This window comes from Octopus sinensis, linkage group LG9 (genome assembly GCF_006345805.1).
Source record: "Octopus sinensis linkage group LG9, ASM634580v1, whole genome shotgun sequence".
NCBI classification, from domain to species: Eukaryota; Metazoa; Mollusca; class Cephalopoda; order Octopoda; family Octopodidae; genus Octopus; species Octopus sinensis.
The window spans coordinates 7,579,164-7,604,455 of NC_043005.1; the positions used below are offsets into that span (position 1 = coordinate 7,579,164).

The 25,292-nt window shown below is 38.2% G+C and overlaps 1 protein-coding gene and 1 long non-coding RNA gene across 2 annotated transcripts; one reads left to right on the forward strand and one right to left on the reverse strand.

Moving 5' to 3' along the window:
* The first annotated feature begins 1,964 nt into the window (after nucleotides 1–1,964).
* On the forward strand, nucleotides 1,965–25,197 carry LOC118764767. The gene is made up of 4 exons (XR_005000565.1): nucleotides 1,965–2,174; nucleotides 4,444–4,448; nucleotides 13,384–13,387; nucleotides 25,167–25,197. It is a non-coding gene; the product is annotated as an uncharacterized LOC118764767 (long non-coding RNA).
* On the reverse strand, nucleotides 9,012–11,655 carry LOC115215649 (zinc finger protein 492-like). The gene is made up of 3 exons (XM_036505763.1): nucleotides 11,597–11,655; nucleotides 9,874–10,358; nucleotides 9,012–9,537 (listed from the first exon to the last, which is right to left on the reverse strand). The coding sequence occupies exons 2-3, from the start codon at nucleotides 10,124–10,126 to the stop codon at nucleotides 9,266–9,268; spliced, it is 525 nt and encodes a 174-aa protein (XP_036361656.1). The 5' UTR covers nucleotides 10,127–10,358; nucleotides 11,597–11,655; the 3' UTR covers nucleotides 9,012–9,265.
* Nucleotides 25,198–25,292: the final 95 nt, after the last annotated feature.

The window sequence follows — 25,292 nt, forward strand, 5'->3', positions numbered from 1 at the left end:
ATATATATATATATAAAATCAATGATGATGATATATATATATATATATATATACACACACAGGGTGCGGTGAATAAATTGATGTCTAAACCAGTGATTCCCAAAGTGGGCAATAATAGGGTGGCCAATGGATGTAATCCCCCGCCCCGCTCAAATACAATAATGGGTTACACACTAAAGATTTTGACCTTTAAATTTGGGGAAAAATACAGATTATACTCGAGGATTTATGGTATATATATATATGTTTATCATCATCATCATCATCGATTAACGTCTCTTTTCCATGCTGGCATGTTTTGGTCAGTTTGACTGAGGTCTGGGGAGTCAGTGGCTGCACCAGGCTCCAATCTGGTCTGGCAGATTTTCTACAGCTGGATGCCCTTCCTAACGCCAACCATTCCAAGAGTGTAGTGGGTGCTTTTTACGTGCCATCAGCACAGGAACCAGTCAGGCGGGCCTGGGGATAGTGCTTTTTTACGTGCCATCGGACCAGGCATTGACCATGTTTGGATGATGCTTTTCTCATACCACTTTGCATGGGAGCCAGTCAAGGGGCACCAGCCCCAGCTACAATATTGGTTTTACTTGACTCAACAGGTCTTCTCAAGGATATTATTTCATATCACCCAACACATCAGGAGTATTCTTAACAGGGCTGGACATGTGTGGTTGGGATCTCACTTTAGTTGCCGGATCTTCTCAAGTACAGCATATCTCCAAAGGTCCTGGTCTTCTGTCATTGCCTCAGTGAGGCCCAGTGTTCGAAGATCATGCTTCACCACCTCATCCCATGTCTTCCTGGGTCTACCTCTTCTACAGCTTCCTCCTACAGTTAGGGAGTGGCACTTCCTCACGCAGCTGTCTTCATTCATATGTAACACATAGCCATGCCAACGCAGTCGCCTCTCTTGCACACCACATTTGATGCTTCTCATGCCCAACTTTTCTCTCAGGCCACTTACACACTGTCCTGTATGCACACTGACATTACACATCCAACGGATCATTTTGTTTTTTATTATGAAGTAAAAAATTCTGTTTTGCCAAAGTCATGTGATATTCTGAAATAAGAGAGAAAACAGTATAAGATATTAGAAGATACTTAAAATGTACAAAATCAACAACAGAAATTTTGTATTTCTATATTGATAAACTGTAAATATAAACATTAACCAAAACAATTTGATTTACTTTCAAATTTGTTATTAAAATTATATCATACAACATTATGTAAAGCCTATATACATTTACAGAGTACATTTACACCTTCATATATATTAATTGCTCGATGTTTTAGACACTGAGCAATCCCTCTCTTTACACTGTATGAATGGTGGGAATTGAAGTTGAGGTATCATCCAGTGAAAGTCGGCTTGCGGTGTACGGATATCCTCAATCCATACTTGGTGCGTGTTATTAATACGTCCAGGAATGCTAGCTGATTGTCTTTTTCTTTTTCCATTGTGAACTGTATGGATGGCTTTATTGAGTTCAAATGGTCTAACAGCACTTGGACATCTTCCTGGTGGAGCCAGAGTATGAAGGTGTCATCAACATATCGCAGCCATAGGGTTGGTTTTAGTGGTGTTGATCTTAAATTCTCAAAGTATTCCATGTATATTGGCTATTATCGGTGATAATGGCAAACCCATAGCTAAACCCTCTTCTTGTCGATATATATCGGTATCCATACTGAAGTAGGTAGTTTCTACACAGAAGGTAGAACATTTCCATCAAGTTTCTTAGTGGTATACTAATGCGTTCTATTAGATGGGTGTTTGTCACTAGTTTTTCTTGAATCACCGATAGTGCTTCACCAGTTGGGACTTTGGTGAACAGACTTATCACATTTAGACTCACCATCTGGTTGGATTCAATGGGAGTATCCGTGATCAATTCTATGAAGTGGATGAAATACATCATGTACAATTTTGACTTTCCTGCTAATGGACTGATTATATCCACAAGGAAGCAGCTCAGTGGATGACATGCTGAACCTCTACAGCTCACTATAGGTCTTAATGGAATACCATCCTTGTGAATCTTAGGAAGACCGTACCTGTGTGGTAGTTTCCTGTAGTGTTGAGTTAGTTGTCTGTACTTCATAGGTGTAAAGTGATCCTTGTTCTTGCTCAAGATCTGTGACAACTTCCTCTCTGTTTTCAAAGTAGCGTCTTTCTTTACTTTGCTGTAGCTACAAGCGTTTTATAATGTGAGACATTATAAAATACCGAAAAAAACTAAGGAACAATAATTTGAGGTGGAGTGGGTATATAAAAAGCTTGAAATACATGAATTTAAAATTCTTTTTTAACTGTGAATTACATGTATCTTAGAATATGAGATATTATAACATGACAGACAAATGGCGTTATCTAGCAAGCCAGACACAACTATTTCTTTGGCTCGCATGTTTTGAGCATCAGAGATTAAGATTCTGCATAAAAAAGAGGGGACAGGCACACGCAGTTTTTCAGTCCCGACTTTACGCAAACGTTTTTCAAAATATATGTTTTATAAAGTTAAGCATATTTTAAAGAATCACAATCTCAGATGTTTAAAAGCATATTCCTCAAAAAACTTTTTGAAGAAAGTAAAAGCAGAAAAATTGAGGAAAGGGGAATGGGAAAAACTCACCTTTTTTTTTTTTTTTTTTCTTTTCAAGAATCGTAATCTATGATGCTTGAAACATACACTTCCGAATTACGATTTTTGGCGCAATAGATAATTTTTGACTTCAGTAGGAATGCCGTTAAGAGATATATAAATACAATTTACTAAAGTAAACAGTAAGAAAATAGAGGACATTATTTACACGTTATTACAAACTCAAAGTAAGTAACTTATGTCAACTAACTCGTAATAGCTGCAAACAGTGAACCAGTTTGGGTGATCTTTCGTCTCTAGTAGACCTTTCCGTCGATTTCCGTAAAAAAAAATTTTTTTTGTTACATATGGGCTTGCGGGAATTTTTGAAGTAATATACATACATATACACATACACCGAGTAAAAAATTTCAGTTATCTCTCTCTTTCACACATTACTCTCTCTGTCTCTTCACACACACTAACAGAAGCACTTCACTTACACAACATACTGTCTGTCTCCCACACCCCATCAAACACACACACATGTACATCAATGCTCCCCATGAACGGTAACTTCAAAAGAATTTCCCTTGTCATACAATCGCTTTCTCTTAGTCTCTTTCGCTCTCATTACTTCAAAAGTTCCCGCAAGCCCATATGTAAAAAAAAAAATTTATTTACGGAAATCGACGGAAAGGTCTACTAGAGACGAAAGATTGCCCCAGTTTGCTTTTCACAAAACAACAAAATCAAATTTACGTTTGTGAATTTAAACGCTATTCATAAAACACCCAACATCTTTAACCAGTGATTCGTACCTCATCATAGCGTGGCGGTGAAGGTGGTTTTGTCTTTGGCCGCACTTTCGATACGGAATATATACGTCTATATATTAAAATAAAATGTATTTGCTTTGAACTGACATTATGATGAGAAGAATATGTATATCTTTATTAAAATTTATTTTTTATGGAAAGTTATACACAGAAACCAGTGAAACATTAATTGAAATATACCCATTACATGTAAATTGAGTTTTATTGTATACTTTGAAGAAATCTGAAGTAACTTCGAAGTTACAGCTTCCTCCCTCTATATATGTGTGTGTGTGTGTGAAAGGGCGAAAGAGAGAAGGCACGTAGCCTTGAATTTAGGTAACTGGGCTCTTAGAAATGAGGTTGCAGATTCGATTCCTGGTTTGGAAGGCTCTTGGGATCTTGTATATTTGGATAAAACATTTTACTTCTGGTTGCAGCAGTCCACTTAGTGGGTAATATACTTCAGCTGAAGGATACGCCCAGAAGTTTACTACTACTATATCATATTTTTACATCTTTACCAATACACATACAAATATATACATATCAAATCAAATCAAATTTATTGGCAGAAGAACACAGTGTGCTAAACCCAGTTTAAAAAGTTATTGTTATATACAGTTTTATACACAGTCGCCACAGCTGTCCAGAGCCTCTTTGAACAGGGGAGTGGTGGGCAGTTGAATGACATCTTGTGGTAGCTTGTTCCACGGGGCTGTGATACGAACAGAGAATGTCATCTTCAGGCTGTTGAGTCGAAAGTGTCGGTGGCAGAGTTTGTGATCATGCCCACGAAGACCTCTATCTGGCGCAGGGGTGAAAAACTCTGCAACTGGTAGGTTTACATTCCCGTTGAAGAAGTTGAAAGCCAGGATGAGATCTCACCGCATCTTCCGTCGTTCGAGTAAAGGTAATGCCAGCCGTTGGAGACGTTCCTCATACGTAAGCTTAGACAAGCCCGCGCCCTTTCGGGTGGTTAAGTGCTGAATGTCTTTCCCGAGATATAGGTTTGAGGCCTGGCCGTAATATTCTAGGATGGGTCAACCTAGAGTGGCGTATAAAGGCCGAAAGCCCCTAAGACCGAACCTTAAGAGATCAAAAAGATGTTCTGTATACTTGCTTGAAAAACTGTATTTTTTAAAAACTTAAGAACCTCAAGTGACTATGTAAATACTAAGAGTGTAATTTTTTTCATGTCTGCATTGTACAAAATACATTTTTGCAGAAATTAAGGATAAACGAGTGAACACAACAAAAAGCATACCAGTGTAGGTTTATGTCAATTTTGGTATTCATAAGACACTGGCTATATTTACTGTGATGTTAATTATCTCCCTTGTGTTTCTGTCTGTGCTCATTCAAATATCGACTATATTCAATGCATTTCCTAAAACTTTTGTTTTTACTAGCTTAATAATTAGCAAAATAAATATTTTGGCCAGAAAACACTGTATTTCACAAGGCTCTTTATGGGTTTTATAAGTATGTACGTAAGTACATGTAATAATAAATAGAGGAAAGGGAAGTTAATTGGGACCTGGAGTAGATAGAAACATCATCATCATTGTTCGACCGTGGTCGAGACAATGGAATTTACCATGCTACACCAGACCTCACGGTCCATCATGGCATTACGGAGGTCCTGTTGCTGGATGCCTGTATCCCTGGAGATTACATCAGAGGAGGAGAGTGTGTGCCCTCTGGTATTGCGAGTAGATGGCTTCCAGAGAAGAGTAGAAATTAGCTCTTTTTCAGCTCTACAACAATGTCCAGCAAACTGGACTCTCCTACCTTTCACAAGAGATGACACAGGTGGTAGTTTCCCATATATTTGCATATAGAAACACTTCTTCCAAGAGAAATAATGAACCTGGTAAGGACTCCACTGTTCACAAGTTTTACACAAGATGCAACTCCTATTCTGGAGCTTTCAAAGTGAGTACAACTCGTACAGGTGAGAACAGAGGATAGGTAGGGTAAAGGTACGCCAGCCTCTATCACCATGTTTTAGCATTCTCTTCACCCTTACAAGAGAATGTGAATTTTCTCAAGTATTGCATGTTGTGGATCTTTGTCATCTCTTTGTCCTGTTTTTCTAGGTCTCCCACCTTTACAGATACTATCCCCTTTGAGTGCTTGACATTTTTATGCAGTTGTTGTCATCTGTACACTTTGTATGTCCATTCCTATGTAATCTTATTTGATCAATATATCAGATTCCCCTTAGGCCCCAATTATTCTCTCAGCTCATTTGTTACATTACAAAGCCAGTGGAGCATATTCCTGTCATTTCTTTCCAGTGTTCACAAACCTGCTAAATTTAATGTCCATGTTCTGCTACAATAAAACAATGCATCATAGTTTGTCCTTTACTCTGAAAGACAAATCCTCTGTTGCCAATAAAGGTTAATAACGCCCTGAACTTACAACTCTTTACTCTGGCTCCTATGCTTTTGGTACACTTACATTTACTGCTAATTAAGTCATTTAGGTAATAGAAGCTATCAAGTACTTCGAGAGAGGCACACAGAGAATCCATTAAACAAATGATATTAAAGTTTACTGCAATTACTGCATATGAATTCTATCTTCTCCATCAGCCTAACTCAAATTCCACTCGGAAATCCAGAGTCTATATTCAGTACATCATACAGAATTTCTACTTACACATCTTCTACACATCAATCTAAATCCAACTCAAGTTAGCAATGAAAAACAGGAAAAATATGAAAAAGATTTTGTAAGTTAAAATGTGGCAAGATAAAATTTAATTGTAGATAATCAAAACCAAAATGGATTTAAATAACTCTAAAATTTTATATCAAGGTAGGCTGGGAAATGGATTAGAGAAAACAATTTGTAGCAGTTTCACTATCAAATAGCAGTGTTCAAAGAAGGATTAGCAATATTGATATCAATGAGTAAGTGCATGAGATAAAGTCAGCAACATTTAACTTAATTCAGCTTGATGAGTCAACTTATGTGTATAGCTACTGGGATTTTAAAGTTATGTTTGCTCTGCTTAATTTAAGGGGGAGTTTCTCTTTTGTTTCCCTCTCAAACAATCAAAGCTTCAGATACATTGGAAAATGTTTCATCTTTCACGGAATCATAAAAACTTTTGTGAGATGTCTATAGGTACTGTACAGATGCTGTACCAGCTATACTGAGATCAAAATCTGGATTTCAAGTTTCTAAAGAGAAATAAGCTCCAAAACTGAAAGTATTTGTTATATGACCCATAAAACATACCCAGCTCAAGAGGTTTTGAATATTTGTTAAAGGTGGAACTTTTACCTTTTGAAGCAGCTATGTATTGACATGGAGTTCAAAGATTTTAAAAATAAAAAACTGAATGAGTGTTTGGTCTTCGAGATAAGTTCAAATTATTTTTGGAAGTTCAAAATGAAATTTTGTACCCTGTTGAATCATGAGAAATAGATCATACAACTCATATTTGATCAGTTTTTGAGCAGCTAAATGAGCTGAATCTTCAAATGCAAAGAAAGAATATACATCATAAAATTCATCGATTCCTGGAAAGCTTTCATGAACTGGAAAATTAGGAGAAAAATGAGCATACCAAAAAGTTTAATGTTTGAGAAACTACCAGTCATTTTTGATGCTGGTGGTGAAAAGCAAGTGCTTCTAGAATTTCCAAAACACAAAATTTTGTAGCATTTGATAGCACCACGAAATGAATTCAACCAATATTACCTTGAAATCAGTAATGAGCAGATGTTGGTAAGCGCTAGGGCATTGAAAATGTTCCTGGATGATTGTTAGGATGACTTTCTCAGCTGAAGAACAATTCAAGAGCAAACATGGTTTTTCGTGAGAAAGCTATCACAAAATTTTAATGGAAAATAACTGAAACTGGCAAAAGAGTCAGACACGCATTGCTTCCATTTGTGTCAACATACTTTTGTGAATGTGGCTTTTGAACTCTGCTGCAGTAGATTTAAAGTTGAGAATGACTTGCATTATGCCCCTTGAAACACTCCTTCATACATTTGAGAAGTGACATAGAAGTAATCTTCAAAAGAATAAAATAGATCATGATAACTTTACTTTCTAGTGATTTTTTTTTTGTTTGTTTATTGAAACATGTACGTTTCAGTAACATAATTAGCTGTGAATATAAAAAAGGTACTCCTTTATTCAAGTTTTAAAACCAATCCACATTTTCTATTGCATTTGCATTTTTGAAACTCCATTATAAAAATAATCTAAGAAAAATAAATATTGGGTCATCCTATAAATAATGCGGTTTTTCACGTAAAAAACACCATCCGTTCGTGGCCGTTGCCAGCCTCGCCTGGCTCCCGTGCCGGTGGCATGTAAAAAGCACCATCCGTTCGTGGCCATTGCCAGCCTCGCCTGGCCCCCGTGCCGGTGGCATGTAAAAAGCACCATCCGATCGTGGCACGTAAAAAGCATGAAAGGTGTTCTTCAATCTGGATAATGCTCAGCCACATAAAGCAAGGATGACATTCCAAAGGCTGGAGCAGTTTGAATGGGAAATGATGCCCCATCTTCCATTTTTGTCAGACATTGCTCCATCTTCATTATCATTTATTCCACAAGAGGACTGTTGCAAGTCTACAGGAGAATAGATGGAAGATCATTATAGAAAATGAAGGAGAATATATTTTAGATTAAAAAAGAACTTTATCTTAATTTTGAAGAATAAAAGAAATATTTAAGAAACTGCATTACTTATGAGATGACCCAATATGTATTAATACAGTAAGTGTATATGTATTAATTTAGTAAAAATAAGATTTTTAATATTACATGTGTGTTATTTTAATTCACCTTTTGACTTACACAATGTAAAAAAGAAAAGACTGACATTCTAAATTATATATATATATATATATATATATAAATAAAGCTGAAGTTGTCTGTGTATGGTAGGTTTGGTAGCCTTCAACTAACACTATCTCCTCCGAGACCCTGCAGCGCAAGTTGACCAAAATTGAGAGTATGATAGAAGGCTTGCTCTTCCTTCCACAGAAGAAAAAATTCAAATCGGACCATGTTAACACCAAAAGTTATTTACATCAAAAAGGTGCTTTTTTTTCTATGAAAATCCCTATTTTTTACGATTTTTTTGACGGCCATGTTGCCATTTTTCGGTGTATTTCAACCAGAAAAATGTTCACTTAAAGAGAATAACAAGCTACATAATGTAAAGTTTTTACTTTTCAAAAATTCCAATTCTAAAGGGTTGAAACAAACCCGAGCAATGCCGAGCGATACTGCTAGTATAGTTAAAAGGGGAAAAAAGTTGTGAGAACCACTGAATTGGAATCATCATCATCATCATCATCATCGTTTAACGTCCGTTCTCCATGCTAGCATGGGTTGGACGGTTCGACTGGGGATCTGGGAAGCCAGAAGGCTGCACCAGGCTCTTATCTGGCAATGTTTCTACAGCTGGATGCCCTTCCTAACGCCAACCACTCCGTGAGTGTAGTGGGTGCTTTTTACGTGCCACCTGCACAGGTCCTAGGCGAGGCTGGCAACGGCCACGGTCGGATTGGTGCATTTTACGTGCCACCGGCACGTAATATATCTGAATATTCAAAAAGAATGATTTTTTTTTTTTAAAGTACACCTTGATAAGTTATCTCACCAATATCAATGTAGATCTGGTTAGAGTAAGGAAGCTGTTATCACAGTTTATATATTCTTCCCTAGTGAATACATTAGGAGTTAGATAAGCTATTTATTTTTTATATAATAAATCTTGGTGGTTGTGTTAAATACAGATTGCAATGGCATATCATTTAATGTTTGTTGAACAAATTTTTTCCATTTCTTTTTGTTGGTGTATCTAGTAATTTTGACTTATTCTTCTGCATGAATAGCTACATGTGTTGTTAAGTGACTTTTTTGAGAGAATGATTTATCACAGATATCACAGTGATACGGTTTCTCACCTGTATGAATGTATTTATGTTTCGTTAATTCACCATTTTGGCAGAATGATTTACCACAGATGTCACAGTGATATGGTTTCTCTCCAGTATGAATGCGTTTGTGAATAGTTAAGTTACCATTCTGACAGAATGATTTACCACAGATATCACAGTGATATGGTTTCTCCCCTGTATGAATACGTTTGTGAGTATTTAAGTTTCTACTTCCAGAGAATGACTTACCACAGGTATTACAGTGATATGGTCTCTCTCCTGTATGAATACGTTTGTGAGTAGTTAAATGACTTGTAACAGAGAATGAATCACCACAGATATCACAACGATATGGCTTCTCACCTGTATGGATACGTTTGTGAATAGTTACCTCATCATTTCGAGAGAAGGATTTACCACAGATATCACAATGATATGGTTTCTCCCCTGTATGAATACGTTTGTGCTTAGTTAAGTGATCATTTTGAGAGAATGATTTACCACACAATTCACATTGATATGGTTTCTCTCCAGTATGAGTATGCTTGTGTCTAGTTAAGTTGTTTATTTGGGAGAATGATTTACCACAAACATCACAGCAATATGGTTTCTCACCTGTATGAATATGTCTATGTTTAGTCAAGGTATTTATTTGAGAGAACGAATTACCACAGATATCACAATGATATGGCTTCTCACCTGTGTGAATATGTTTGTGAGTAGTCAGGTGACCTTTTTGAGAAAATGACTTTTCACAGATATCACAGTGAAATGATGATTTTATTTCTTTTGGCATCTCTTTAAGGAAAAGTCAATCCTTTATATTTCTGACATAAATCCTTTTCCATCATTTTTCTATTCTCACCACAATATATGACTACTTTTCTTATTTTTAGTTTTTATGCTTTCCCATGTTGATGGAAATACTTTTGAAGAGCGTTGGAAAGTTTTGCCATTAATCTCAGTTCTCAAATATTGATGATGCATCCGAAGCCAAAATTTGTTTCACATCAATGTTGTCTGATGCTCTGAAAATAATACAAAAACAATGTAAGAAACAAAGATTACTTAAAAAGTAAAGATTTAACAATGGAAATTTTACATTTTTGTACAAGTAAACTGTAGAAATAAGATGTATTTCTAAATATACCAAATCAAATCAGATATCAGAAAGCAGAACCAAAATCGAAGTCGATCAACATCAATGGAAATTGCAGCTGTGATACCAGTGCCGGTGACAAGTAAGCGAACCATCCAATCGTGGCCGTTGCCAGCGCCTGGCCTGGCCCCCGTGCCAGTGACACGTAAAAAGCACCATCCAATCGTGGCCGTTGCCAGCCTTGCCTGGCCCCCATACCGGTGGCACGTAAAAAGCACCATCTGTTCGTGGCTGTTTGCCAGCTCCGTCTGATACCTGTGCGGATGGCACATAAAAAGCACCCACTACACTCGCGGAGTGGTTGGCGTTAGGAAGGGCATTCAGCCGTAGAAACACTGCCAGATCGGACTGGGCCTGATGCAGCCTTCTGGCTTCCCAGACCCCAGTTGAACCGTCCAACCCAGGCTAGCATGGAAAGCGGACGCTTGATGATGATGATATTACATCAGTCTATATATTTGTAATTACAATTACACATTCAGAGTAAGTGTCATCATCATCATCATCGTTTAACATCCGCTTTCCATGCTGGCATGGGTTGGATGATTTTGACTGAGGGCTGGCGAACCAGATGGCTGCACCAGGCTCCAATCTTGATCTGGCAGAGTTTCTACAGCTGGATGCCCTTCCTAACGCCAACCACTCCGAGAGTGTAGTGGGTGCTTTTTACGTGCCACCGGCACGGGGTCCAGCGAGGCAGTACTGGCAATGACCTCGCTCAAATCTTTTTACACATGCCACCGGCACAGGTGCTAGTAAGGTGACTTTGGTAACGATCAGGCTTGAATGGTGCCCTTTTACATGCCACGGCACGGGGAGCCAGTCAGGCGGTACTGGCAATGACCTTACTCGAATCTTTTTACACATACCACTGGCACAGGTGCCAGTAAAGCAACGTTGATCACTTAAATAAACTACAGTATAGTAGATAATTTTCTTTGCCTAAATTATTCAGCATTGCTTGGTTGTGGTTGCTTAGTCCCGATCAGCACTGAATAAGCAGACCTATGACAAAAAGAGGTAGGTTTTCATGGGTAATATGAATCTTATGACAGAACAAACAAAAAGAAAATATTATACTGCTGAACAAAGAAAGGATTAACATACCTAACTTATATGATTCTATTTCAGGTGTAAGAAGACTGAAATGGAAGTAAGCTTTGACTACATAGTATCTGAAAGGAAAAAAAAACCTTGTTGAAAAGTTTTCAAAATTTCTGACAAATGATAAAATGAAAAGAAATTAGGGGTCTTTTCTGTTTGGCTGCACCTGTGGAAATTTCAAAGTTAAGTAAAAATTTCAAAATTTAATGTATTGATGAATTTTCCATGCTGAATATCTGGGGATATTTAATTTTTCCAAGAAAAAAATTTTAAAAAAGTTACAGAGGTTTCAAGTTTGATCGTTTTTTACCCAAGTCATAAAACAGGATTTGGAAGTTGTCATTTTGTGCATGACAGCATGCTAAGTCAAATGTGAACCAATGAAATATTGGCAGAATTCTGCTTTATGCATGACATATAACCCCTCATAACATTTTTAATCTTAGGAACCTTCAGAAAATTTTTGCAAATTTGAATTCTACACACAGGAATTCATACAATTGTGCAAAACCACGACCACCACCCCTAAAAAACTATTTAGCCATTATTTTTAGCATATTTCACAACCACCATTTAATAAGCAAAAATGACTGTACGAGTACTGTAAATCCTCGAGTATAGTCCACTCTTGAGTATAATACGCAGGGGATTTTTAGGGGGCTGTACCTCTGAAAAACCTAAACCTTGTGTATAATACGCACCCCTTCTCTAACTTGAGTCAAGGAGGTCTATATAACGTCCTTGGTTTGTGAAAATATATACGGTAAAGTCCTTTATTATTGTTGTATGTATAACATAATGCCAACGTGTAGCTTTGGTATGCATTTTGTTTGCAGAAAATAAAGAAATAACAGTAATAACGTTTAATAAATGTTGCTTATTGCGAGTTATGGATGATTCTTTTATGACTTCATTGCTTTCAGGCTTAGCTGAAGGTATTTTCGCGCCCGATATCACAAAATGCATCTGAATAAACATTGCCGGACAGCAAATAGAGACTCGGACATTGCTTAGAAAATTATTTTTATTTTTAACCTCGTATATAGTACGCACTAGGGATTTTGACCTTTAAATTTTGGGGAAAAAATGTGGATTATACTCGAGGATTTACGGTAAATAGTTTGGGAACAGCTTGACATGTTACTATGAAAACAGGCATGAATGTGTTTGTGACTTATGATTGGCTAAAATTACCCAAAATTTGCAAACTTTAAAAGCTATTAACTCTTTATTTATTGATTTAGGCAAAAATGAATTTCATGTCTATGATTAGCATACAAGACTACATCATTACACCTAAGAAGAAATCAGTTGGAAGAGATTGAAGAAATTGAAAAGTGGCAGCCAAGCAGAAAAGATCTGAAATTAGTCACTAAGGAAGCTATGAGTAGATGAATGGCCCATGAAGGCCATAGAAGATGGTACAGAGAAACAAGGTGAGAGTCAGTTATGAGTTCAGTGGTGAATTCAGTACACAGGACTGAGTTCTTAGCCCCATCCTCAAGTTTGTCTTCCAGTTCATAAAAGGAGTTTGTATTTCTGTGAGAGCTCCTGTATGTTGATAACTTAGTTCTCACAGCAGAGTCTGTAAAAAGAACTTAGATATGAAAGTAAAACCTGAAAGAGTAGAAGGGCTTTAAAGTAAGCTTAGGAAAAAGTAGATGATGATGAGAGAAGGCAGGATCCAGTTACCATCTGGGAAAATGGCCATACTTGGTATCTAGAAAAAAAGCAAGCAGAAATTCCATATAGCATATGCAGTGTAAACAATGTACACGAAAGCAATATAGTGAGGTCACAAGCAGGATGACAGAAAAGGTAGACTTCTCATGCAGTCGATGCACAGGGGCAATAAGGTCTAAGAACACCTGAGAAATAGATTTTCATAATAGTGCAGGTGGTTCCCAAGAAGTAACTTGAAAATTCTGGTAATTATATAAGTGAATTTGCAGTGGGGAGAGGCCTGGAACCAGTAGCTAGAGTGAAAATGAGTTGGGAAAAAAATGGGGGAACTCAACTTCTACTGGCAACAGAATAAAGAACAGATTTTATGGTGATTGCATGCAAAATACAATGCTTAAAAATAGCAAGATAAGGGCCTTCAATGGAGAAGATTTGCAAAAACCAGAAAGAAATGCAGCTTACTTCACTGGATGTATAATGTTTGAGTTGATGAATGCTGAAGACATACTAAATATAAAAGATATCAGATACATTAGAGAAGACTACACTGATGCAGACATGTGAGGTATATAAAATACGAGAGATAGATAAAGAAATTCCAAGGACTCAGAATGAATGGAGCCTGCAAAAAAGAAGACCAAGGAAGCCTTGAAATGAAATAGTGGTGACTGATCTTGAGATGTTGCAATTCACAAATGAGATGACAAAGGAGTATGATAAATAGTAACAGAAGATACAGCAACCAGTGCAAGCACAGTAAAAGGTATGTTAAAATAGGAGTAAGTGAAATCATCATCATCATCATTTAGCGTCCGTTTTCCATGCTAGCATGGGTTGGACGGTTCAACTGGGGTCTGAGAAGCCAGAAGGCTGCACCAGGCCCAGTCTGATCTGGCAGTGTTTCTATGGCTGGATGCCCTTCCTAACGCCAACCACTCCGTGAGTGTAGTGGGTGCTTTTTACGTGCCACCCGCACAGGTGCCAGATGGGGCTGGCTAACGGCCACAGACGGATAGTGTTTTTTACATGCCGCCGGCATGGGGGCCAGGCAAGGCTGGCAACGACCACGATCGGATGGTGCTTTTTACGTGCCACTCGCACAGGTGCCAGACGGGGCTGGCTAACGGCCACGGACGGATGGTGCATTTTACGTGCCGCCAGCAGGCCTTTCGTCCATTTCATATCTGCAAAGTTTTCATCTACTGCCTTTCTTGCCTATTCAATATTCTCTCATTAACACCCATCTCCTACTCATTTCTCCATACCACTCATGTAATGATGGAGAACATATCTAATCATTTCCAATTCTCCCCTGCTGCCATCTGTATCTCTCTACTCCTCTCAAGATGTTTGAGTAATGAGGGATTGCTCATTTGCAATCCTGTGATGCCTGATACCACTCCCTCTTCAGGTAACTCTTCATTGACAACAATTAATCTAACAACTGCTCTCTCTCTTACAGGCTAACATTGGCCATCTGTGCAGCCAGCAATCACTTTATCTTCCCAGGACACACATTACTTATTCCTTTACTGCCCACAAGGGGCTACACACAGAGGGGACAAACAAGGACAGACAAACGAATTAAGTCGATTACATCGACCCCAGTGCGTAACTGGTACTTAATTTACCGACTCCAAAAGGATGAAAGGCAAAGTCGACCTCGGCGGAATTTGAACTCAGAACGTAACGGCAGACGAAATACCTATTTCTTTACTTCCCACAAGGGGCTAAACACAGAGAGGACAAATAAGGACAGACAAACGGATTAAGTCGATTACATCGACCCCAGTGCGTAACTGGTACTTAATTTACCGACCCCGAAAGGATGAAAGGCAAAGTCGACCTCGGCGGAATTTGAACTCAGAACGTAGCGGCAGACGAAATACTGCTACGCATTTCGCCCGGCGTGCTAACGTTTCTGCCGTCCATTTGCCCTCTCTCCTGCCAGCAAAAATGTAGCTGCTATCTCTGTCCCATTACTCAATGGTCATTGATATTTCATATTACACCTGTTTATTACTTTCTCCTTTATCTTGTACTTGTTTCAGTTATTAGGCTGCAGTCATGCTGGGGCTCTGCCTTGAAGAATTTGAGTCAAATCAACCCCACAACATTTTTTTTTAAAGCCTAGTACATTGTTCTATCAGCCTCTTAGTCAACTGCTATGTTATGGGACATAAACACACCAACACCGATTATCAAACAATGATGGGGGACAAAGACACAAAAGCACACCCACATGGATCCACATGTGACAGGCTTCTTTCGGTTTCCATTTACCAAATCCACTCAGATGGCGTAGGTTGGTCTGAGGCTGTAAGACACTTGCCCAAAGTGCCATGTAGTGGGACTGAACCTGGAATTAAGTGGTTAAGAAGCAAACTTCTTGCCACACAGCCACACTGTTTCTCCCATTTCTCCCTGCTCTGTCACCTCAATCACTCCTCATCCATTCTTCACCACTTACAACCATTCTTTCTCTGACCCACTCTATTGTTATCTTGGATGAACAGTGACAATGTTATGCAGCAAGTACACATTTGTTTTGCAGAGTACATCCTTGTAAAGTGGTTGGTTAGTGAGCAGAGACGATGTAGGTCGGTAAGGACCCATGTCTTGTGGGTGACATAACTCTGGGTGCATAGTTATTGGTGTTAGAAAAGGCATTCAGCTGTAGAAATTGTGCCAAAATAAAATTCCCAAATAAGACATAAGCTCCTGACCCATCTACGGGGACAGTAATATGGAATTAAAGCTTAACAACATATCCAACCAAGGTCCATATGGAAAGGAGGTACAAAATAATGATGAAATGTGAGAAAATCGAAAAGTGAAGTCTTTATGTTTCTGGAATATGAACAAGAATGCAAATGAGATAAAATGGTTGGTAACATGATTATGAATGAATGGAAATTGGTTTAGTTCCAACACAATTTCTGTTTGCATAAATACAACCTTGAAAACAAAAGTTTCCACACCTCGTAAGATTATATGTTATAAACCTAAATATAAACACAGAGAACGAATTAAGGGATCAGCTTAATTTTATTGAATGTATCTCTTCTTTTTTCCAGAAAGAAAGAATTTAGAATCCCTCTCTAAAAAATGTAAATACTGACTTGATGCTTGGAAACAAAGGGGGCGATTAAGGCTTTCTTTCGGTTTATAAATAACAAAATGAAAGTGGTAAAAAACTGAAATTTCTTTAAAATGTTTCCCCATAATCGTAGTTTGCGTATTTTTAAGCATGGATTTTAAAAATTTTTTATCGAAACGGTTTAATTCTTTTTAAATGAATACGGACCAAAATAGCTTTAAATATAACTGTATAACAAACAGGTGGAGACTTGCGACAAAGATATATTTAATTTCAATGATTTTTTATAACAACACAATTTCGAAATATATCCTCAGCAATTTAACGGGAACGTAAAATAGAACATAGTAATACCATATTTCTGAATAGCTAAGTTATGTAAGCTCTCTCACTCTCATAATATATACACACATAAACACATTACGAAAGAAGCTTTCATATCTCGCGCCGCGCGGATACGGGAAATTGTGTAACATTTTCATATTTTGGCTTCGAAATTATTTTGAGGAGGAATCACTTGATGTCTTGCAAACAACTTGCACATGCAAGTGCTACCAGTCAAAAGCTCCGTATACCGCAAGCTAGCAAGTGTGTGGGGTCATCAGGAGAGAATGCGCGCCGTTTCGGGGCCTACCTCTCGACGGCATCAATGCGCACCGCCCCCCCCCCTCACTGATATGAGGCCCCGCTTGCTAGATCAGCTGGTTATGAAGAACTCAATATACTTCTGGCCATATATATAAATGAATTAAATGAGTTACAGCGGTTGAATTTTTTTTATGGCAGTTTTGCGCAGGGTTTTAGAATAACTCCCACGAAGTCCCTGAAAAAAAGTTTTCCCAAAAGTTCAGACTTCTAAATTTTTGCTCTTACTTCCACCTTGTGTATAGGAACATGTATACATACATTGTGATACATCTTGTAAGCGCATCATTTAACCGACTGTAACTTTTTTCTTCGGATTTCAGCGGAATATTTGGAATGGCTATTCCTCGAAGTCCCATACTAAATAGTAAAGAAAAAGAGGGCGGAGGTAAATTGTTAATAGATAGCGAAATAAGTTTATATTTCATACATTAAGTCACAGCATGAAAAAATTTCAGACTTTTAAAAAATACCAACGAATGCGCACACCACCCGTTTTCAGTGTAACCCTAACCTTTAATACTGTGTGTGCGTATTCTTAACCTTAGCCCTCTTATTCTTTACTATTTGGTATGGGACTTCGAAGGGCGTAACTTCGGTATAGGTACCGGATACATTTCAAGAAAGTGTTTTTTTTAGGGTTAGTGTTAGGGGTGGGAGAAAAGGGTTTCTGTTATCTTCAGAAATGTAAACAAAGCCACTTACGGTACCTATACCGAAGGATCGCCCTTCGAAGAATAGCCATTCCAAAATAACGCCGAAATCCGAAGAAAAAATGTTACGGCCGGTTAAATGGTGCGCTTACACGAAGCATCACAATGTATGTATACATGTTCTTATACACAAATTTATCGGGCGAGAGTTTTAGTAATAAACCCGATTACTTCACAACATTTTACATCATATTAGTATGTAGGATCCGGCAATTGCCGTAGGATCCATCTTAATAATAAAAATCTGAAATGGTTAATAAATAGCGAAATAAGTTTATATTTCATACATTAAGTCACAGCATGAAAAAATTTCAGACTTTTAAAAATACCAACGAAAATGTAAAATATTAATAGACAATATTTTAATTATTGAATACTTTCAGCCATAAATACTTACTGATATTGTAATAATTACTGACAGTAAAAGTTTATCCAATTAGTGCAACTTAATTGAAAAAAATAAATAAAGCAGTCTGGTTTCATGGGGGAAATAGAAAACCAGGTTTCATTGCGCATGTGTACAAATTTTATACTATATGGAAGGCTGGCAAAAAACACCCGGCGTTGCCCGGGTGTTAAGAAAATAATGAAATTTAAAACTACCTTTCAGATTTCTAACATGAAACATAGACTACGCAGGTCTCACCTCCTAATAGCTGAGATACATATATATATATATATAAGAATACATATCAATACGTATATGCTTAAAGTACACATACACACACACATACGTACGTACATTCAAACATACATACATACACACACACGCATATATACATGTATGTATGTAGATAGACAGATAAATAGACAGGCAGACACATAGATAGATAGATAGATAGATAGCTAGATTATACGCAAACATTTTATTTTTAGTCTGTAGAGTTACGAAGTAGTTAAGCAACTCAGCACCCATGAGTTTCATGCATGCGTCTTATATACACATACATAAGTACATATATTCAGCAAAATTCGATGCCGTCTATTGCAAGCTGAGCCTATCTGAGTTTTGCCTGCCCGTGTTGGCTGTCTACAGGCCGCCTCTTGCCGACCCCCAGGACGATGCTCATTTACTTGAAGCGATAAGATTCGTTTCAGCTTCGCATGACTGTTTGGTACTAGGAGACTTCAACGCTCCCACGATCGATTGGCCCGCATCAATTTGTACAACATCTTCCCGTTTCGGCCAGGCCCTTCTTGACGTGGCTGAAGATTGTTTTCTATCGCAACATGTTGAATATCCGACAAGGCATCGGTCTGGGCAGCAGCCATCTATGCTAGATCTGGTATTCTCCCGCTATCCAAGATCAGTGTCAGACGTATCTGTGTGCGCCCCTCTTGCCAAGAGTGATCATGCAGTCCTGAAGTTCGTCATGCACACAACTTTTTCTACGCCCACGACTACTTCGCTGCCACGTAGAGTCTTCTCTGCAATTAATCTTGAAATTCTAACCGAGGCTTCCGCGCTTCTGGACTGGCGATCCCTGATGACGTTGTCCTCTGTTGACGAACTATGGTCATCCCTCAAAGCATATGTAATCTGTTTGACTGACCAGACAGTTTCCGTTAGGCTTCCCAAGAAGAAGAAACACAAGCCCTGGGTGACGAAGAAGGTTAAACGAGAACGTCGACTCAGAGATATTGCTTGGGCTGAATTCAAAAATCTGGATTCAACTGCAGCTTTTGAGGTGTACAAAACTCAACGAGACCGAGCCTTGAAAATAGAAAAGAAAGAACGCTTCAGTTATGAATACAAAATCGCGGCAAATGCCAGTAGCAATCCAAGAACCTTCTTTGCCCATGTCCAGCGGAATTCCCGCTTGAACAACCAGATTGCAACGTTGGTAGACTCAACAGGCGTATCGATTGAGGACCCTTATCAACAGAGTCAATTATTTGCTGATGCTTTTTCAACTATTTTCAAACAAGATGATGGTCGTGAACCCCCTCCATTTGATAGATCGGTACCTCCAATGCTTCGATTGGTCATCACGCGGGACGAAGTCAAACGTGTTATTCAAGGCCTCGATGTTAACAAGGGTCACGGCCCTGACGGCATACACCCACGGGTTATCAAAGCGTTGGCTCCGGTCATCTGCGAGCCCTTAACACGACTATTCAATATGTCATTGGTGTTATACCTGCAGACTGGAGAACAGCGATAATCTGCCCAATTTTCAAGAAAGGGAGCCGCGAAGACCCGCTTAACTACTGACCGGTTTCCCTTACATCAATAATCAGCAAGATGTTCGAAACCATCCTTAAGAAAAGTATGATGCTCCACCTCCTAAACACAGCCTCTATCTCCGATTCCCAACACGGCTTCGTGCCGAAGAGATCATGCTTGACCAACTTACTAGTAATGGAAGAATTGGTGACGCGCATCCTCGATGATAGTGATGCTGTTGACATCGTTTTATTGGACTTTGCCAAAGCTTTTGACTCGGTAAACCACCGCCTATTACTTGTCAAGCTTCAAGCATATAGTTACCATCCGGATATTATACGATGGGTTGGTGCCTTCCTCTCAGATCGCTCCTTCCAAGTCCAAGTTAATGGTTCGCGGTCCGACGTCTCCAGTGCGAGCAGTGGCGTGCCTCAAGGTTCAGTGCTTGGGCCCTTGTTGTTCTTAGTCTTCATAAATGACTTGCCCGACGACCTCACGCAACACACCCTTCTATTTGCCGACGATATCAAACTGGTCGCTCCTCACGGTAATATAGAGGATCTTCGTCGATGCCTCCACCAAATTTGGAAGTGGTCTAACGATTGGGACCTGTGTCTGAACATGTCAAAGTGCTGTCATCTGCCTGTCGGCTCTACTCCTGCAACTCAACTTGATTTCGAGCCGGGTCGTCTGCTGCTGGAGAGGACCGATCAGGTAAAGGACCTGGGTATCTTGGTGGATTCCTCCTTTTTGCCTTCGGCCCAGTGCGTCCATGCTGCCAACAAAGCACGTGGAATTCTGTTCTTGATTCGACGGTCATTCGGAATGCTCACAGCAGCCATATTCCTACCACTCTATGTCACGCTGGTGAGACCCAGATTGGAGTATGGGATTCAAGCCTCTTCTCCTTATCTCCTCAAAGACATACAGCATCTCGAAAGAGTCCAGAAGCTGGCTACCCGCATGGTTCATGATCTCAAAAATTTGTCCTACGAAGAAAGGCTGAGGACGCTCGACCTTTATTCTCTTGAAAAACGCCGCCGCCGTGGTGATCTCATTCTCGACCACAACATCATAAGCGGAAATTGTAACCTCTCGAAAGAGCTGTTCTTCACTCCTGCTCCAGAGCGTCGGCTGCGGGGTCATTCCGAAAAGCTCTACCTGCGACGATTTCATCTCAATCGAAGGAGAGGAGCTTTCTCCGTCCGGGTTGCGGATCCGTGGAACAAGCTGCCAGACGAGATGGTGAAGATGCTGACGACTGCTTTGTTCAAAGCCTCCCTGGACCTCAAGTGGCCTGAACTCTTTACATGAACACCACCCTGTACTTAACTCCATGTCCCCCTACATGGCCTTGCTATTTGCTTTTGAGCCAAATTAACTAACTAACTAACTAACTAACTAACATACACACACACATATCGTTTAACGTCCGTTTTCCACGCTAGCACGGGTTGGACATATATATATATATATATATATATACTTTATTTAAGGCAGCAGAAAATTCAACAAAATCTGTTACTCTGAGTTTCTCGTTGCCGTTCATCAGACAGTTTTTGCTAGAATGGAACCGATATATCAATTCAATCTAGACTCTTACAAACGCTACACCTTTAAAAAAGATGGACTTCTTTGATTGGCCCTTTAGAAATAACGGTCAATCTTCGAGCGATAAACAAAAAAAGCTCAAAAATATATGTATATAATATAAAAAATTATAAAATTCGAGGAAAAAACCTTACATTGAATAAAATACATATTGACATTAATGAAGAAAGTATAGTTAATGCATAGAAATTAAAACCTATTATAAATATTACACTGCAATACATATTTATATTAAAGTGTACATATATATATATCAACATACACAGAAGGATGCGTGCAAACGCCATACATATACAGACGTATAAATATAAATCTAAAATATACATATAAATGCATGCGTACATATATGCATGCAATCTATCTCGCACGCAAGTTAAAATCATCGATGTAGCGATTCTCATATATTGAGTAAAGCTTAAGTAAGGGGGACGTAAAGTTGCATCAGTATCAGTTAGAGAAAAAAACGAAAGAAAGGAAGAGAGAGAAAAAGGAACGAAGAAGGGGGAAGGAAAAAAGAAAAAGGAGGGGTGAGGAAAAAAACGAAATAAGAAAAATTATGTATACAAGCTGTGTAACCGCATTATTGACATATATGGAGACAAGTATACAAATACACAAGTTCGAATGGATACATACACATACAGTCGTGTATATGTGTGCTTAAGCACAAACATACGCTCACTTACACATACATATATACGCATGCTTACAAATACATATCCATGGCTATACACATACTCATATCAAAATTCTAATTTTTGACAACATTGCTTTTTTTAAAAAAAATGAGTGCAATAATAAAAAATATATACGAAAGACATATAAAATAAAATATAACACCCTATTTTGGATCATCTATAAATTAAAAATCAAGGTAATCCTATACAATACAATAACATGGAATAAACAAAGTCAAAGGTTTTTCCTAATGTATATGTAGAAATATAAGACTTTGCTATACGGAATGAAATCTGCATAGTGCGAAGCAAAATCCATCGTAGCGTTTACATACTAGTTCAAGAGTCAAAATCAAAATTTCAAAAATCAAAAATACAAAATATGTACTCTATCCATATGGTATATTTATATTCGACATTTTAAATTTAGTTGCGTGCCTACATAAGTTCATTAGCTCACTACTTTGATTCAAAGAATTATTGTCTTTGAATAAAATGTACATTTTTTCTAATAGGCAAAGTTTGCATTTAAAATTATTTCTGTATGCTCCATGCCTGTATGGTGCCGCTCTGTCCAGAATGCTCCATGTCACGTTGAAAGGTGGGGTTTCCTTTTCTTTTAGTTCCCAGACATATTTTGCTAGGCTGGTCCTCTTCCTATTCTCTGGGTATTTAAATGAATTTTTATGTGAATAAAATCGTGTTTTAAATGAATTTTCTGAAGCCCCTGTGTATGTCTTGTATTCCGATGAGCCTTCTACTTGCACCTTGGCTCTATAAACTACTCCTTTCACTAGACATTTCCCTTCTAACGGACAGGAGTTTTCGTTTTTGCAATAAAGACAAACCACGATGGACAGGCATGTATACAAACGTGTATATATCTGTGTTTGGCATAGTAAGTAAGTAACCAGCTATTTACACACACGTATGTATACATCATTACAGTTGTGACGATTTCTGATAAAAAAGAATTCCTAAAGGTATATATGTGTGTGTATATGTATATATGTACTTATGTATGTTTGTACACACACACATGTATATATACATCATTACAGTTGTGATGATTTCTGGTAAAAAAGGTATATATATATATATACTCTTGATACCCTTCCCCCCATCCCTAATCCTAACTAACCCTAAAATAGATTGAAATGCAATAGATCGATACTAGGGTCATAATTTCGGGTGACAATTTCATACGACACCACTAGAAAAAACTGCCGTTCAAACCGACATTTATACATTACTGCATATGCTTTATACGCACTTTTGACAAATTGTGGTACACCTGAGTACTGTATACTATAATTTCATTATATATTTCATAGTTATCTGATTCACTTGCAATATCTATTCAAAACAAATCAGTAACAAATGGCACTTGAATATCTGATCTTAACAGTAACAACAATTAAGCAAAAAGGTGTGCTGCTGGGCATCTATCATCCAAGCATGGATGTCATCATAAGCCAATAAAAAACTGAAAATATCAAAACATCCTCTAACCTACAGAATTCTACACATCACTGAAGCAATATGACCACTGTCAGTAAAACTAAGCTACTAGAATGTTCTAATAGCCTTAGATATATCAAAATACAAGATCCACTATCTTTAACTTTGAATATATATAGAAATTTTATTCAACAATATTTTCAAGGGTGAATCAATTTCATGAGATCTAGAAAGTACCATCCAACAAATATCATAGGTAAGAGATTTTAAACTTGGTTTTTATTTACATATACATGTGAATTTAAGTTACTAAATTTTATAAGAACTTTTTACAATTGTCTTTTTCTGATAGTCCTTAAAAATCAACACTTAGAAAATGAAAGTTCTCTTAATAAAATACTTCTGTTTATTATTTTTTCGTTGGTGTTAGGAAGGGCATCCAGCCGTAGAAACATTGCCAGATCAGACTGGGCCTGGTGCAGCCTTCTGGCTTCCCAGACCCCAGTTGAACCGTCCAACCCATGCTAGCATGAATTGCTTTGTTCATTCAAAGAGACAAGAATTTGGGGGGGTTGATACATTTAACTAAAAATTCTGAAAACGAAAAAAATAACTATGACTGAACATAACTATTCTTTTCACCCCCAAACAACTATGTCAGACCTGTAATATTTGCACCTAGTAGAAGTTCCATAAATAGGCGTAGAAGTGGCTGTGTGGTAAGTAGCTTGCTTACGAACCACATGGTTTCAGGTTCAGTCCCTCTGCATGGCACGTTGGGCAAGTGTCTTCCACCATAGCCTCGAGCTGACCAAAGCCTTGTGAGTGGATTTGGTAGACGGAAACTGAAAGAAGCCCGTCGTATATATATATATATACATATATGTATGTGTTTGTGTGTTGTCCCCTCAACATTGCTTGACAACCGATGCTGGTGTGTTTACATCCCCGTAACTTAGCGGTTCGGCAAAAGAGACCGATAAAATAAGTACTAAGCTTACTAAAGTACTAAAGGCGGTGCTTCAGCATGGCTGCAGTCAAATGACTGAAACAAGTAAAAGAGTGAAAAAAAGAGTAAATATTTATGTTGAAATACATGCATCTATTTCACAACAGAAGTGTTGTTGATATTTACCCCAGGAAAACTCTTTTCTGTAGATGGCATTACATATTTTTTTTAGTAATAACATGTTGCAATGGCAGGTAGTTTCTTAATGACACTTTTCAGCAGCTGCTGATTATGCTCTCCACAGAAGAGTGACATAATTGACATTTGCAATAGCACCTTAGAATTTTAAGGGCCTCATTGTCCTATTTATTTACAAAATATTTCATTCTCTTTTACTTGTTTCAGTCATTTGACTGCAGCCATGCTGGAGCACCACCTTTAGTCGAGCAAATCGACCCCGGGACTTATTCTTTGTAAGCCCAGTACTTATTCTATCGGTCTCTTTTTGCCGAACCGCTAAGTGACGGGGACGTAAACACACCAGCATCGGTTGTCAAGCAACGCTAGGGGGACAAACACAGACACACAAACATACATCTATATATATACGACGGGCTTCTTTCAGTTTCCATCTACCAAATCCACTCACAAGGCATTAGTCGGCCCGAGGCTATAGCAGAAGACACTTGCCCA